Here is an 18,200-nt window from a genome sequence, read left to right as displayed (position 1 = left end):
GGTTCCTCTACAACCCTTCAGACTTCTTTCAGAGGTCTCCCCCGGTGTAAGGTCTTGTAAGGTCTGCATAGGACGTACTCCCCCTGCTGGGTAGGAGGTGGCAGAGCAGTGATGTGTGACTTGCAGCTCTCCTGCTGTCGTAAAGCTAGAACTCTCAGCATTGACTGGTTCTCTGGCAGGCTGCAGCTGGAGATCCTGTACAGGCCATTGCTCCTGAGCAGGGTTGTCTATCGCATCCCAGGAACCAGTCTAGAGAAAATACTGCTTCTGCTAGACGCCATACAGTTCTGGAAACTACAACTCCCAGCATGGCATGCAGGCCACTGCAGTATTTTCTGTGCGGAATCCCAATATTGACTGCTCTGCTCAGAAGCAATGGTCCCTAGACAGATTTCAGCTTTAGGCCTCATGCACACGAGGTTTTGGTCCGCATTTGATCCGCATTTTTTGCAGATTGGATGCAGACCCATTCGTGTGCTGTCCACATCTGCACGTCCGTTCCGCGGCCCCACAGAAAATATAGAACATGTCTTATTCTTGCCCGTTTTGTGGACAAGAGTAGGCAGTTTTACAGAGGGCAGGACGTTCCATTAAAATGTGTAACGCGCACGGCTGGTATCCGTGTTTTGCAGATTCGCAATTTGCGGACCGCAAAAATGGCTACGGCTGTCTGCATGTGGCCATAGATCAGTGATGGCTAACCTCCGGCACTCCAGCCGTGGTGAAACTATGACTCCCAGCGTACACCATTCATTTCTATGGAGTTCTGAGAACAGCCAAGCAACTGTACATCTTGGGAGTTGTAGTTTTACCACAGCTGGAGTGTCGGAGGTTAGCAATCGCAGCCTTAGGGCTCATGCACACGACCGTGTCCTGGCCATTCCGTGCATTGGGGACCGCAATTTGAGGGGGTCTGTGATCTGTCCACACCGCAAAAAAGTAGTGCATGCACTACTTCTTTGCGGTGTGGTGGTACGGACAGAAAACCCACGGAAGCACTCCGTAGTGCTTCCGTTCCGTGCCTCCGTTCTGCATTGAAGTGAATGGGTCCGCGATCCGTGATGCGGGATGCACGCGGTCGGTGCCCGTTTATACGCCGGGCAACCGCCGTGTGCATGAGCCCTTAGGGGAAGCTTTGGGGGAAATTGTTGAGCGGACCACCTCCGGGCTATAGCAAAATTTCGTTTTTTGCCCAAAAATGATCAGGAAAACCCACTTTGGGTCAGTTGCCCCCCTGCCATTGAGCTAATTGTTGGGGATCTGGAAACCCTTACAACTATCAGGGGAAGCTGCCGGCCCGTACACATCTTCATGGTGCCCATGCAGGGGCGTAGCTAAAGGCTCATGGGCCCTGGTGCAAGAATTAGGCTTGGGCCATCCTTCCCTCAGTCTTCTTATGCAGCACAAGGGTCTTTGGGCCCCCTCAGGCTCCTGGGCCCGGTAGCGACTGCTACCTCTGCACCCTCTATAGCTACGCCCCTGTGCCCATGGAACCCAACTGGTGACCATACTTAATAGGTTAATAGAGGGGTGTCCCAAAAGAAGAGCCCCGTCTATGACGTCCGTACACCCTGATCTTCCCTGGGGAATGGCCCAGACCTTTATATTTCTACTGATGCAGAGGACAGAGCCTCATTTTTAGTGCATTTTTCTTTCTGTAGATCACATCATTGTAAATCTTTGGGGCAATCTCTAGGGAGCAACAGACACAGATGTAGCGCAGCATGTAATACAGTATGGCTACCGCGGTAAATGATGTACGGTCGTCCATGACTTATGTGGAGCTATGCGTTACGAGTCATATTGCAGAAGATTCACTTTACATATATACCCTGCACATGTAGAGGCTTTACATGCTTTTTACATTTAGTCTTAGACTACTAATTGCCTCATCTTGACATGTGTTTTTCGTGCTTTTTTACTAAAACGTAACTTTTATTGTCCTTTTATTTACTTAATCTTTATCTAACCTACTTGCTTTAAAACTATCATCAGGTCTTCCCGTAGGGCTATGCTATCCTGGTAGCTGCGCGCTCGCTCCAGTTATTGTCTGCTATTGATTTGTGCCTCCTTTTTGTTGCACTTATAAAGGTCTCCTGATTAGTGTTGATCACGAATATTCGAATTGCAAATTTCAATCGCGAATATCAGCATTTCGAGAATTCGCGAATATTTAAAATAACGCAAAATATATTCGTAATAGCGAATATTCGTTAGTTTTTAAAAAAAATACCAGTTCATGCGAATTTTTATGCAAATTTTCGGAATCAAGAGAATAATGTCTGGAGATCACAAATTCGCGAATTTTCTAATATATGGCGAACATTCGCCCAAATATTTGCGAAATATCGCGAATTCGAATATTGCCCCTGCCGCTCATCAGGAGTCCTGATGCTTAAAATCTTATGCACTGGCCACCAGCAACCTGGCGTCCTCAGGGGATCGGGCAGTGTGCGTTGATTCGAAGTGGCGAGGTCCATTTATTACGTCCTATTATGTGACGTGATCTCATTCTGGCCAATCACATTAGTCCTTACTAAATTCCGTTTGTTCCACGCTCCTTGATTGGATTTTTCTAACTTCAGTTCCTCCTCTTTTCATGACGTCCCTAATCTCGCGATCGTGGCCAATATCTCGCGCATGTCTCCACACTTTTTAATATTTTCGGAGCTCCGTTCATTCATCTCACGATTGTTTATTCGATAGTTTGAATATACCTATTCTCACACTTCGATATTTTCGGGGCTCCAGTTCTCTGATTCTTCTGATGCTAATATTGGCCTGTCTTGCGCATGCTCTGGCAATTAGGATTTATTCTTCTGATATTGATCAGCTATTAGTGCCCGCTTGTTTTGCGCACGCTCAGGCACTCCGATTTTATTCCATCTTTTTAGCCGATGTTTACTGTGCGCATGCGACCGGACCTAGAGTTTGGGATCCGATTATTAGTATTGTTGTTCTTATATACCTGTTGATTTACTGGGGAGTTACTGTTTTGTTTGTTTTCTATTATCTCATACATGATTATAAGCGCTTCATCTTGCTATTTTTTCATTGTTGATTATATCCGTTAGTGTACTTATTTTTATTTTTGAATTTTTGTTTATATTTAAATTTTTTAATGAAGATTATTTTTGTTCTTTTTTCTTTTTGTCTCTCCCCCTTAAGGTATTTCGGATTATTCACCTGTCCCTTTTCAAGGTAGGTACCTATTTTTTTTTTATATATCCCGTAGGATCGTTCTTTATTTATTCTTTGATGTTATCTATTCCTGTAATTCACCTCTACTATCCCTACTTTTTAATAATATATTTTTAATATTCTCCTAGGTTCTACTATATTTTTTTAAAAGTAGATACCTTTTCTTTTTTCTTTGTTGGGATGGGTCTCACCACTTTTCTATTGTTTTTTGTCAGACTTTTGTTTTTTGTCTTCTTGTTGGTATATTCCTATGTTCTGTATATTTGGCCACTTTTATAGAAACGATGCGTAAGTAAATCCTTCGTTTAGGCCTAGGGGTGATAAACTTTTTAATCTGTATCTCCATCTGGTCTCTTCCTGCTGTAGTTTTTTGTCTACATCTCCTTTCCTTGGACCTGGTTTTATTTTTGTTATTCCCCAGATTCTGAGGCTATCACTTTTTCCACCATGTACTACTTGTATATTCTAGACATTGTTGTATCCGCTTCTAGGTTGATATCACTTAGGTGTTTGGATATTCTTCTCCGGAGTTCCTGTATGGTTTTGCCCACATACAGTTTGGGGCAGCCGCATCGAATCACGTACACTCCCCCTGTTGTCTTGCAGTTAATATATTGTGTCATTTTGTATTTTTTCTTGTTTTCTTGTTTTCAAATTCTTTACACACTTCCATTTTACTGCAAAATTGGCAGTTACCACAGGGGTAGGACCCTTTTGTGGTTAGCCATTTTTTTTTTTTGGGGTCCTGTTGATTATTCCATATGTACAGCTGGTACATATCCACTTTCTATAAAAGTGGCCAAATATACACAACATAGGAATATACCAACAAGAAGACAAAAAACAAAAGCCTGACCAAAAACAATAGAAAAGTGGCGAGACCTATCCCTACAGAGAAAAAGAAAATGTATCTACTTTGAAAAAAATATAGTAGAACCTAGGAGAATATTAAAAATATTTAAAAATATATTTTTAAAAAGTAGGGATAGTAGTGGTGAATTACAAGAATAGATAACATCAAAGAATAAATAAAGAACGATCCTACGGGATATATAAAAAATAGGTACCTACCTTGAAAAGTGACAGGTGAATAATCTGAAATACCTTAAGGGGGAGAGACAAAAAGAAAAAAGAACAAAAATAATCTTAATTAAAAAATGTAAATATAAACAAAAATTTTAAAATAAAAATAAGTACACTAACGGATATAATCAACCATGAAAAAATAGCAAGATGAAGCGCTTATAATCATATATGAGATAATAGAAAACAAACAAAACAGTAACTCCCCAGTAAAGCAACAATACTAATAATCGGATCCCAAACTCTAGGTCCGGTCGCATGTGCACAGTAAACATCGGCTAAAAAGATGGAATAAAATCGGAGTGCCTGAGCGTTCGCAAAACAAGCAGGCACTAACAGCTGATCAATATCAGAAGAATACATTCTAATTGCCAGAGCATGCGCAAGACAGGCCAATATTAACATCAGAAGAATCAGAGTGCGAGAACTGGAGCCCCGAAAATATCAAAGTGTGAGAATAGGTATATTCAAACTATCGAATAAACAATCGCGAGATGAATGAACAGAGCTCCGAAAATATTAAAGTGCGGAGACATGCGCGAGATATTGGCCAGGATCGCGAGATTAGGGACGTCATGAAAAGAGGAGGAATTGAAGTTAGAAAAATCCAATCAAGGAGCGTGGAACAAACGGAATTTAGTAAGGACTAATGCGATTGGCCAGAATGAGATCACGTCACATAATAGGACGTAATAAATAGACCTCGCCACTTCGAATGAACGCACACTGCCCGATCCCCTGAGGACGCCAGGTTGCTGGTGAAACATGTCGGGGGGCAGTGCATAAGATTTTAAGCATTAAGTGCAACAAAAAGGAGGCACAAATCAATAGCAGATAATAACTGGAGCGAGCGCGCAGCTACCAGGATAGTGACTCATGAAAGTAATATAGCATAGCCCTACGGGAGGACCTGATGATAGTTTTAAAGTAAGTAGGTTAGATAAAGATTAAGTAAATAAAAGGACAATAAAAGTAAGTTTTAGTAAAAAAGCACGAAAAACACATGTCAAGATGAGGCAATTAGTAGTCTACAGGGAGTGCAGAATTATTAGGCAAGTTGTATTTTTGAGGATTAATTTTATTATTGAACAACAACCATGTTCTCAATGAACCCAAAAAACTCATTAATATCAAAGCTGAATATTTTTGGAAGTAGTTTTTAGTTTGTTTTTAGTTTTAGCTATTTTAGGGGGATATCTGTGTGTGCAGGTGACTATTACTGTGCATAATTATTAGGCAACTTAACAAAAAACAAATATATACCCATTTCAATTATTTATTTTTACCAGTGAAACCAATATAACATCTCAACATTCACAAATATACATTTCTGACATTCAAAAACAAAACAAAAACAAATCAGTGACCAATATAGCCACCTTTCTTTGCAAGGACACTGAAAAGCCGCCATTCATGGATTCTGTCAGTGTTTTGATCTGTTCACCATCAACATTGCGTGCAGCAGCAACCACAGCCTCCCAGACACTGTTCAGAGAGGTGTACTGTTTTCCCTCCTTGTAAATCTCACATTTGATGATGGACCACAGGTTCTCAATGGGGTTCAGATCAGGTGAACAAGGAGGCCATGTCATTAGATTTTTTTCTTTTATACCCTTTCTTGCCAGTCACGCTGTGGAGTACTTGGACGCGTGTGATGGAGCATTGTCCTGCATGAAAATCATGTTTTTCTTGAAGGATGCAGACTTCTTCCTGTACCACTGCTTGAAGAAGGTGTCTTCCAGAAACTGGCAGTAGGACTGGGAGTTGAGCTTGACTCCATCCTCAACCCGAAAAGGCCCCACAAGCTCATCTTTGATGATATCAGCCCAAACCAGTACTCCACCTCCACCTTGCTGGCGTCTGAGTCGGACTGGAGCTCTCTGCCCTTTACCAATCCAGCCACGGGCCCATCCATCTGGCCCATCAAGACTCACTCTCATTTCATCAGTCCATAAAACCTTAGCAAAATCAGTCTTGAGATATTTCTTGGCCCAGTCTTGACATTTCAGCTTGTGTGTCTTGTTAAGTGGTGGTCGTCTTTCAGCCTTTCTTACCTTGGCCATGTCTCTGAGTATTGCACACCTTGTGCTTTTGGGCACTCCAGTGATGTTGCAGCTCTGAAATATGGCCAAACTGGTGGCAAGTGGCATCTTGGCAGCTGCACGCTTGACTTTTCTCAGTTCATGGGCAGTTATTCTGCGCCTTGGTTTTTCCACACGCTTCTTGCGACCCTGTTGACTATTTTGAATGAAATACTTGATTGTTCGATGATCACGCTTCAGAAGCTTTGCCATTTTAAGAGTGCTGCATCCCTCTGCAAGATATCTCACTATTTCTGACTTTTCTGAGCCTGTCAAGTCCTTCTTTTGACCCATTTTGCCAAAGGAAAGGAAGTTGCCTAATAATTATGCACACCTGATATAGGGTGTTGATGTCATTAGACCACACCCCTTCTCATTACAGAGATGCACATCACCTAATATGCTTAATTGGTAGTAGGCTTTCGAGCCTATACAGCTTGGAGTAAGACAACATGCATAAAGAGGATGATGTGGTCAAAATACTCATTTGCCTAATAATTCTGCACCCCCTGTAAGACTAAATGCAAAAAGCATATTGCAGAAGAGAAACAGTTGAATGACAAACTCGGCCCTGCTACATCTGTATCCCATAGTCCATAAAGGGGAAGTCTGCATCTTCTTATGACACCTGACTTATATGGCCTTGAAGTTTTGCTCTTCATGACCTTAGGATAGATGTCACATAATGAATTCACATTAATGGTGAATCTGACATAAACCGATAAAAAAAAAAAAGAAGAAGAAGAAAGAAATGGAATTTATACTGGTTCATATGTTTCACCAGTGATGACAGTGATTTGATGGGTCTTTATCCGGCAGTACACGTTCCTATTGAGCCGATCACTGTGATAATGATGGGTGGAGACTGCCATCTAGTGGCAAAAGTAAGCATTACTTCTCAGGACCTTTATAGTTTATTACTTTTACTGAAAAGTAAACTAAAATCTTTGCCAAAAATATCATTTAATATTTCATTGGGATGGCGATAGATATGGTCCGAGTCCTGCCAAGCCCTGTCGTTACTTCTTTGCAATCAGGGCAGTGCCAGTGTCAGCCATGTGCCAACAACCGATTGCCTGCTAATATATGTGAGCAAATCTTCAGAAATGCAAAATCATTCAGATTCAGTGCTAATCCTGAACCCGGCGAACTGATTCTATCATTGTTTGTGACCAGAGATGCACTTACCCCATATAAAAGGCTGTAGCTGTGTATCTGTAGCCTTAAAGGGCATCTATCAGGAGATTTGCACCTGTGACACTGGCTGACCTGTTACATGTGCGCTTGGCAGCTGAAGGCATCTGTGTTGGTCCTGTATTCACATGTGCCCGCATTGCTGAGAAAAATTACGTTTTAATATATGCAAATGAGCCTCTAGGAGCAACGGGGGCGTTACTATTACACCTAGAGGCTCAGCTCTCTCTGCAACTGCTGTGGACTCTGCACTTTGACAGGGCCAGGGGTGATCACACTTACACTTCCTGGTTCTGTAGAGAGTGGCAGTTGCAGAGAGAGCAGAGCCGCTAGGTGTAATGGTAACGCCCCTGTTGCTCCTAGAGGCTCATTTGCATATAGTAAAACTTCACTTTTCTCAGCAGTGCGGACACATATGAACATGGGACCAACACAGATGTCTTCAGCTGCCAAGCGCACATGTAACAGGTCAGCCAGTGTCATAGGGACAAATTGTCCAACATATTGTCCTTTAAATAACTCGGCTGTCCCGCTCAAATCTGGATGTTGGCGCTATGCAGAGGGTAAGGATGGGTAAAGCAGGTCCGTAGGGGCGAAGTGATACCATTCACCATCTCAGATAAGAATATACACATACATCTTTAAAAGTAATAGTGGTACAATGTATTTTTTCATACAGATGTAGTAGAGCTGAATTTGTTACTTGACTATTTCTTTTGTTCGCATTCATAAACCAGTGAGTTAAGTGACTATAGGAGATCGACATGCTTTCCTATGTAAGGCACTTTGCAATACTTGCATGATTTATGCCAAATTACATTCTCAGCTCTGCTACATTTGTATCAAGCAGAGTTTATTGTCCTCCCTTTCCCAGTATAAATGCTGCAAATTGTTAATGTTATGTAACTTTTTTTTTTTCAGAGACAGAGGCCAGAGCGCTCGCCAAGGAGAGGCAGAAGAAAGACAATCATAATCTCAGTACGTTGAACCCTCTGTCACGTGTTTGTGTACGGATTTTATCACAGCAACGTATGTGAAATGCACAGGACAAGGCTGGAAATGTCTTGTCTTTGGGTGGTTGGTAGCAGCGTGGGGATAAACCAGACACACTATCCACTGGCTGCATCGCTCCGCGCTACCGCAGCCTCCATCTCCAGGCCCTGCAAACGGACGATCACGCACAAATAAAACCCTATGATGGAAAAAATGGCAATAATTGCAAAAAATCCAACTTTGTTGATTTTTTTTTTCCCCATAAGTGAAATCATGACTGTATGCACGCCTGCAATGTCATGCAACCCTATAGACGTACATTATAGGGGGTATTGTGCAGTATCACAGTGCATTCTTGCATGAATGTGCTTGTGCGGTATATAACCTGAGCCCCAGATTCTCAAGTCGATTTATGGCCTAATTCTACAGAACGGGACTTTTTCAAAGTGCAACATCTCCCTCTAGTGGCCACTTAGGATCAGTGCAAATTTCTACATTTGTCAGCGACCTTCGGTACTCCAGATGAGGTTAAACTACAACTCCCAGCATGCCTCATTCAATTCTGTGGGAGTTCTGACTAGAGCCAAGTTAGTGTGCATGCTGGGAGTTGTAGTTTCACTACAGTTGCAGTGCCGAAGGTTTCCGGAATAGAAAAACAAATAATGTGAAAAACATTGATTTAAAAGGGGTTATCCCATGAATTAATGTAAAAAAAAAAAAAAGCAACAACAAAAAAAAGACATCATATAGTATATGACAATCTATTTCTAACAAAGCTAGAACCTGCCCCGTACCTCACAGGGATCCAGAGATCTCAACATTGATTGCTCCAATTGCTCTTCCAGATTAATTTCAAGCAGGCAGCTCAGCCCTTTTTTGCTACATCTGGTGGATAGAACTGAGCATGTGCGTCCACCTTAGTGAGGTGGACAGAGAAATCAGAAAAAGAACAAACAGCAGGTGGCGCACTGATGGATTTCATTCAGCAGCTATGATACATTTTTAATTACATGTAGTTACAAATTTATCCAGATGCCGTTTTGAAAAATGTAGAATGTTTTTCGTGGAATAATCCCTAGTATCGGTGAACGTAAACTTCATGTATTGCGTAAGACCTATGCACATAGATGGTGGCATGGAATTGAAGTCCTCCCTTGGTCTCCTCAATTAGTGAGAGAACTTGTATTATTTATGTGAAGGTGTGAAATGTACTTTGCTGCAGGGATTTGCTTTGCTTGATTTTAATCTAGGAGTAAAGTAAGTCGGTTGGCGGTACGGTAAAATTCCATTACTCCGGCATCAGGAGGGTAGAGGCTTGCTGGATCATCAGATGTTCAACTCTTGTGAAATTGAACATTATGCCTCAGTGGTCATGCTGTCCACATTTACCGATGACGAATTAAAGGAATTTTAGTTGACTGGCCCCCATTAAAATGCACGGGGAGTCTGGTCGTCGGCTTCCACTTACATTCGTTTTTCATCTTCTTTCAGTTGAGAGAAGGAGAAGGTTTAACATCAACGACCGTATAAAAGAATTAGGAACCCTCATACCCAAATCGAGTGACCCGTGAGTATAATAGCTTGACCAGTAGTCTGCAACCTGAGGCTCCTCCAGTGGTTGGAAACTACATTAGAGTAAACTGGGAGTTGTAGTCTTGCAGCAGATGGAGAGCCTAACTGAGGGAAGTAGGAAACGTGAAGCTCTGAACCTGGACATACCCCCATCTTCACCCCTCCGCCCCCCCCCCCCCGATATGGGCATCAGAGCATTTCAAGTTGCGATGCTCTCCCTTGCCCTGCGCTGTATCACACAGGGCTGTTTGATTACAGTTATACAGTGCTAGGCGGAGGCTTCGTCCTAGCAGTGTTCCCAGTGACGTCACCGGCACTGATGGCCGGGCTTTAGTGCTTCCCTAGCCCACCATTTAGTGCCGGTGACCTCACCGGGCTCACTGCTAGGCAGAAGCCTCTGCCTAGCTTTTCCCATGGAGAGCCCGGTACGTCACTGGATCTCAAAAAAAAACAACTTTGTCTTTCGAGGGCAAAGGAGAGCATCGTAGCATGTCATGTCAGGGGGCCTGGAGGGGTGAAGGGGAAGATATGTCCTGGTTCAGCTCTGAAACCGGACAGCTCCTTTAACTTTGGAAGAAGTTTTCCATACTCTCTCCCTGCTAGGATTTACCACCATTTTTGACAAATATTGCCAGGTCTATTGTCAGGTCTTCATTGTGTGCATGTGTTGGTGCATTTGCCAATCTGAAGAAGCAGAGCTGCAGTGTAAAGCTTGGGGAGGTGCATCTCATACTCCTTCTGGGTCCTTTTAGAATCATGTACTCCCAAAGACCCATCACAAAAATGATCCTTTTTTCTTTCAAGAATGTTGTAATGAAACATGGGGTGAGGGGATCAACTGGGTTGGCTGATTATTATAAATTATTGAATGGCGGGCTAGCGCTTGCACAGAGCAGCCAATCTGAACAAACAGAGCTTCAGCATAGAAGCAGGGGAAGAGATTAAGCAGAAGCTTGGTCCTATGATGAGACAGGAGGTGACGCGAGACCTCCTCAGACTCATGCACTAGATAGACGGGCAGATGGTGGGCTAGTGCTGACTAAACAGAAGTCAATCCGAACAAGCAGAGCCTCGGCTTAGAGAAGGGGTAGAGATTCAACAGCAACCTGATCCAAGCATAAACAGTGTGTATCAGGCATGCTCAACCTCCGGCCCTCCAGCTGTTGCAAAACTACAACTCCCATCATTCCCAGACAGTCTACAGCATGACATGGTGGGCGTTGTAGTTTTACAACAGCGGGAGAGCATCCCTGGTGTATTTGATAGAGATGTAGACGACGGGCTGGTGCTGATTAGACGGCAGCCAGTCTTAAGAAGCAGAGCTTTAGCATAATGCCCAGGAGCGGGGCAGAGCATCAGCCCGAGTATCTGACGTGACCGGACTAATGCAGCTATGTGGGCTCACTAATCACATATACTCTGCCACACAATATCAGGCGGATCTCTTATCAGTTATCTGAGTGCAGTGTCCTTCTGTTATAGGGACATGCGATGGAACAAGGGGACGATCCTGAAGGCCTCGGTGGATTATATCCGCAAACTGCAGCGAGAGCAACAACGCTCCAAGGAGATGGAGAATAAGCAGAAGAAGCTAGAACATGCAAACCGACACCTGCTGCTGAGAATACAGGTCGGCCGTCCATAAGGAAGAAACAGTCATTTCCGATCAGAATACTGATGTTACTTCTATATATCGGCCTCATTCATTACCGCTATGGGGATGCAGACTTTCTGTGGAGAGAATGATTAGATAGATATGAGATATATAGACATTAGATAAATAAGTGAATAGATAAATATACAGGTGAAACTTGAAAAAATTAGAATATTGTGCAAAAGTCCATTTATTTCAGTAATGCAGCTTAAAATTTGAATTTTGTGAAAAGGTTCCATATTCTCGGCTCAAAGTGTCAGACTCTGGTCAGCTAATTAATCCGTACCCCCTGAGCAAAGGGGACCTCAAAACTGAGACTTTGGGGTTTCATAAGCTGTAAGCCGTAATCATCCAAATTATACCAAATAAAGGCTTGAAATCTCTCGCTTTGCCTGTAATGAGTCTCATCTGTTAGTTTCACCTTTTAAGTTGCATTACTGAAATAAATGAACTTTGCCCAATATTCTAATTTTTCGAGTTTCACCTGTAGATAGATAATCAAAAATAGAAAAATGAAGCAACACTCCAAACTGGCTGAAAGGGTGGTCGAACCGCTTTATTCACATTATTCAATGTTTCAGCCCAACACAATGATGCCTTTCTTATAGATGGAAAGAAAGAAAGGTCATGGAGGGATAGATAGATAGGTAGGTAGATAGATAGATAGATAGATATTAGAGATAGATAGATATTAGAGATAGATAGATATTAGAGATAGATAGATATTAGAGAGAGATAGATAGATAGATATTAGAGAGAGATAGATAGATAGATATAGAGAGAGAGAGATATTAGAGATAGATAGATATTAGAGATAGATAGATAGATATTAGAGAGAGAGAGATATTAGAGATAGATATTAGAGAGAGATAGATATTAGAGAGAGATAGATAGATATTAGAGATAGATAGATAGATAGATATATAGAGAGAGAGATATTAGAGATGGATAGATATTAGAGATAGATAGATATTAGAGATAGATAGATATTAGAGATAGATAGATAGATATATAGAGAGAGAGATATTAGAGATAGATAGATATTAGAGATAGATAGATAGATATTATAGATAGATAGATATTAGAGAGAGAGAGAGATATTAGAGATAGATAGGTAGATATTAGAGATAGATATTAGAGAGAGATAGATATTAGAGAGAGATAGATATTAGAGAGAGATAGATAGATATTAGAGAGAGATAGATATTAGAGAGAGATAGATATTAGAGAGAGATAGATATTAGAGAGAGATAGATATTAGAGAGAGATAGATATTAGAGAGAGATAGATAGATATTAGAGAGAGATAGATAGATATTAGAGAGAGATAGATAGATATTAGAGAGAGATAGATAGATAGATATATAGAGAGAGAGATATTAGAGATAGATAGATATTAGAGAGAGATAGATATTAGAGAGAGATAGATATTAGAGAGAGATAGATATTAGAGAGAGATAGATATTAGAGAGAGATAGATATTAGAGAGAGATAGATAGATAGATATTAGAGAGAGATAGATAGATAGATATTAGAGAGAGATAGATAGATATTAGAGATAGATAGACACTGTAGATATGAGTAGATGAAATAATGTAATAACACTTGAATATAGGTCTTATTTCCTGATGTGTCAACCCTTTTATCTCTGGAACATAACGTCAGAACGATTAACACTCATTTCCATTTATTTTACTTCCTTATCTTTGCAGTTTTTTTCCATTCATCACTAGGCACATTGATAATGAGCTGAAGGTGCGATTATCCTCACTAAATAGATATAAGTTATACCGTGGCCTAAAGACAGTTGTGTTATGCAATGGTAAATTTAGCTTTGTGAAATCCACCCTGATAATGTGTACTGACACGTGTCATACACCTAATGTTACTGTGACACAGCCACCAAGATGCTTTTCTTAATGACTCTTGGACTGCTTGCACATATTGTAGTGTCTGGGGGCTATGAAAAATGTCAAACTATGGATCGGGCACTTCATATCCCCTTTCTATTGCACTTACACTTGACCAAATAAAACATGGCCCACACAAATGAGAAGGTGGCCTTTTCAAGGAGTTATTCTAATTTCAGCTTGTGTAATACCGCCCCATGGTGCCAAGATAAGGCTCTGTTGATTTGAGCCCTAAAGATTATCTCAGTTTGTCATTTTGAAAAATCAACCTTAGCTTTTCTATGGCTGCAAACTTCTTAGGTTGATTTGTGATTAGGCCAAAAACTAGAATAATTTTATGGTGGTCTATCGTGGTTTACTACAACTTATCTGCCCGGGTGACTTCTAGTAGAATGATGATAAACCTTTATTTTTGAATTTATAGTCTATGGAAGATCCATATCTACGTAATGATGGAAATCGTGGTACTGTTCTCATTGTTTTTTAAATTTTGATGGTCACCATTTTTCTTTGGAATTTTCAGGAGCTGGAAATGCAAGCCAGAGCCCACGGACTTTCCATTATGCCCACGAGCGGCCTCTGCTCTTCTGACCTGGTGAATCGCATCATCAAGCAAGAACCAATGTTGGACAGCTGCAACCAAGAACTGTTACAAAACCACCACGATCTTACTGGCACCTCCACACTGGATCTCAACGATGGCACCATCACTTTTAGCAACAACATAAGGAACATTACTGACTCTCCCACCGCCTACAGCATGCCCACAAAGATGGGCTCCAAACTGGAAGACATATTCATGGACGATACTCTTTCTCCAAGAGTACACGATGTACTTCACTCAGTATCTCCCGGTACCTCCAAAGCAAACAGCAGGAGGAGCAGCATCAGTATGGAAGAAAACGACCACCACTGTTAGCACTGGGTGGAAAACGCCCTTCTAAAGACTTCCATATCTTGTACTATTTTGGAGCAGTAGATTTCTAGATAGTTCCACTTGATAGAAATTTCGCTGTGTTTCATCCATAGGCCAGCACTTGTGCTTTTGTTTTTAGATTTTTTTTGTAAAGATACTTGTGTATTTTATTACTTGCTTTGCCTCCAAAGTATTGTGCATGAGAGGTCTAGATCTTTCCACTTCACGGACATAACCGATTGTCAGGCCAGATCTATTTCAGCCAGTAGCCCTGTATCAGCGGCCAGGTATCCATCTGTCCGGGATGAACTTGCAGTGAACCATATGTCAATTCAACCATTGCCATGAATGTATAGAAACCAAATATCTATATTCTGGAGAGAAGCTTCCATAGATCTATCTTCTAAACTCCATTTGGTGGAATGATGTAGATCAGAAGAAGAAAGGTTGTGTGACTGTAGTCAGTGTTGTACATAGACGAGAGGTGGACTCCATAGCAAAGTGCAAAACAGGCCTCATTACAGTGCCCAGTTTTGCGACCCAGGATAGAGGGCCCTGCTGGTTGCTTCACCCCATCCATGACTGCTTGGCCAGTTACCAATCCCATTGATTACTACCCATGCAGTTCCTCAGGGTAGTGGATTCCTGCACAGGTTCTCACCACCAAAAAGCAGTGGGGATGACACCAACCAGGGCTGAGCCACCTCTCTCTATGGCCTTATAGCAGCAGTATGGGTTGCCTTTATGGTATGTCCACCCTCAACTGTAGCAGACACGGTAGTAGGTTCTTGGCTTAGTATTTCCATTGCCATTGATCATCAAATACAAAACAGAATGTGTTAAGGCTTTTCAAGCAGTATTTTTATTTATTTTTTGCATTTTTTGACCTTAGTAATATGATCTCAGGATTTCAAAGCCTCATGGAGCACCTTTGGAAGTGTAATTCCCTAATGGGGCTCCAGACTGGAGGCACACTTTAATGTCTTATTCAGGTCCGATCTGTAAAACTCTATTCCAATTTACGGGGATATTTATAAAATTAAAGTAAATGATTGACTAAATTAAAGGAACTCTGTAGCTAAAACTGATATACAATGCCTAGTGCTGGGTCAGGAGGAAGGAGAATCACACACAGGTTATTTCTTTGTCATGCCCCCTCCTCTTCAGGCCTAGAACTAGACATTACACAGTGTATCAGTTTTAGCTGGAGTGTTCCTTTATCTTTTTGTTCAGTTTATGTTCTACATATTTTTCCTAACCTGTGAAGTTTGACATGGCAAAATTGGAAACTTTACAGTAAAACTATTTTTATCAAGTCTAAATAAATTCCGATATTGCATTTATTTCCGGTACAGCAAAACCTAACCACCCAAAATCTCACTGGCGGAGAACATGATGGTTAAAACAAGTTATTTTACATGCCTGTGTCTAGCTGATAGTGTTATGATAAGTCTTGTGGATGAGCAAAAACATTTTACTGTCGAGGGATTGTAGAGAAACAAAAACATTGAATTAAATCCATAAGGAGTAGAAAAAATGAAACCCCCAACCAAATTCCAGAGAAGATCCCGTCATCATTGATAGACCTCACTCTCTATTGTAGTAAATGAGATGAATTAATTCTTTAAATGCGTTGCCATCAGGTCAAGTTCCCTTTATAGATTTTGGAAGACTTGCTGTAGACCTTTGCTGGTTGATCTTTAAAATGTTGGACCTTTAGTTTTATACTGTAGAAGATATTGTATATGTAGGCGTAACCTACATCAATCTAGGCATTAGAACCTCCTTTATATCTAGTGAGATCTTCCATGTAGGATTAAAATTTTTTATGGTACTCAATAATATACAATAGAGAAGAAAGCTTGATGGTCTGTAGTCTAGCGTAGTGTCATAAAGTATAGAAAGTTAAGGTGGTAGATGCAGTTTACATTTTGGGTGGTACACTTGGGTATAGTTACTTGTGCACTAGAGCAGACTAGTACCCTACATGCCGATCATGTCTCATGCTGTTACTTCAAACTTCAGATGCAGAATAAAGTTCTTATGCTCCACAGATTCTTGAAGGTCTATGGGGTTCTTCTGCCCTACAAATTGTTGAAAGTCTGTGTGGTTCTTTAGCCCCACAGTTTCTTGAAGGTCTATGGGGTATCTCTGCCCCACAGATTCTCTGAGATCTTGTCTTACTCCTGCTGCTTCCTTAGACTGTCCATGACCCCTAATCCATTTATGATCTAAATAAGTAATAGTTCTTCAGTAGCTTTCAGCATAAAGCAATTCTACCCAAAGAGTTCCTACACATGGATGAAATTAGCTTTTATGCATAAAAACTAAGACTTTACAACAAGGGATTACATTCATGCATCTACTAGTCTGTGAGGTTCTTCTGCTTTGGTTGGCTAATATGCAACCCCTTTTACTTTTGTGATGGAAAAAAGAAGCTGCGCTTGGTTGTCACTTTCTTAGTTCTTGAGTGGACAATTTTATGTCTTCCCCAGGTGTACTTTTTGAAAGCAGCATACTGTACTGTGAAGGTGCCAAACAGTTTCACTTTACATGGGTTATCTCGGATTACAAAAATATGGCGACTTTCTTCCAAAAAATAGTGCCACACCCATCCATAGATCGGATGAAATGGCAAACTCAGCTTGGCTAGTGTTATTTAATCAGTTGTTTTGGCATACACAAGATGTTTAGTTTTTTTGTGGATGAGCAGTGTACTGTACCAAGAAGTATCTGCTGTTTTTGAAGATTTAATGCCACTCCTGTCCTTGGACTGTATTTGGCATGACCCTTCTTTTGTAACCCCAGATAACTCCTTCTATTTTAGTTATCCAATATGGATGCCATTTCCTCAGGTTGGTAAAGTCATTTTTGCAGTTTGCTCTTTACATTTTATGGGCTCAAAATACAAACTACAAATTGGCGTGGTATTAAAAAGCAGGAAGTGCTCAACCCCACATGCAGTGGCGCATCTATACCGGGGGGGCAGATCCTGCACTTGTGGTCCGAAAATGCATACAATGGAGGATGCCTGCAGAGGACCACAAGTACCACAATGGACATCCTACACAGGATAGCAAATGTGTGGATGTGATAAACAGTATAAATAATATAACAAAAACAAAGACAGGTGCACTTTGCGGTCTTACTAAGCCCTCAAACTGGTGTTAAAATTGAGAGATTAGCCAACATGTCCTCCGTGAGGACATGTCTGAGCCCGAGCACCGCGCCAAGGTTTCTCAAGTAGCTCGGGACCTAACGCTAAACCTACCTGGGCCGTGTGGGCAATACCAGGATCCAGTGGGCGAATTACAGGAGCGCAAGGTCCAACTCAAAGCAATCTCCCAGTAACCTCCAGCATGTAATCATGCATACAATGGGAGGAGGCAGAGAGCTCTGAGCCCCACCCAAGACTGGCTGATATAGCCGGGCCTCACATGTGCACCAGAATGCTGCCTGTAGATGGAAATAAAGGCACATTCAAACTAGGAGTTTCTACACCTCCTGTAATTCACCCACTGGCTCCTGGTATTGCCCACATGGCTCAGGTAGGTTTAGCGTTAGGTCCCGAGCTACTTGAGAAACCTTGGTGCGGTG

General features: G+C 41.5%; 1 protein-coding gene across 17 annotated transcripts in view; it reads left to right on the top strand.

The window, feature by feature from the left end:
• The window catches only part of MITF (melanocyte inducing transcription factor), a 197,893-nt gene extending 180,269 nt beyond the window's left edge, over window positions 1–17,624 (top strand). For 10 of the 17 annotated variants that reach the window (XM_044300732.1, XM_044300728.1, XM_044300731.1 and 7 more), the window contains 5 exons: window positions 3,169–3,201; window positions 8,481–8,537; window positions 10,044–10,119; window positions 11,607–11,754; window positions 14,211–17,624. In XM_044300732.1, the coding sequence (XP_044156667.1) occupies window positions 3,169–3,201; window positions 8,481–8,537; window positions 10,044–10,119; window positions 11,607–11,754; window positions 14,211–14,606 (710 nt within the window). In that variant the 3' untranslated portion in view covers window positions 14,607–17,624. The remainder of the gene's footprint in view (window positions 1–3,168; window positions 3,202–8,480; window positions 8,538–10,043; window positions 10,120–11,606; window positions 11,755–14,210) is intronic. The other 7 variants (XM_044300738.1, XM_044300740.1, XM_044300737.1 and 4 more) reach the window with 1 other exon arrangement.
• Window positions 17,625–18,200: the final 576 nt, after the last annotated feature.

This window comes from Bufo gargarizans, chromosome 7, assembly GCF_014858855.1.
Source record: "Bufo gargarizans isolate SCDJY-AF-19 chromosome 7, ASM1485885v1, whole genome shotgun sequence".
In the NCBI taxonomy this organism is placed as follows: Eukaryota; Metazoa; Chordata; class Amphibia; order Anura; family Bufonidae; genus Bufo; species Bufo gargarizans.
The sequence above is the reverse complement of the archived record's forward strand: the minus strand, read 5'-3'. Positions and strand labels throughout refer to the sequence as shown.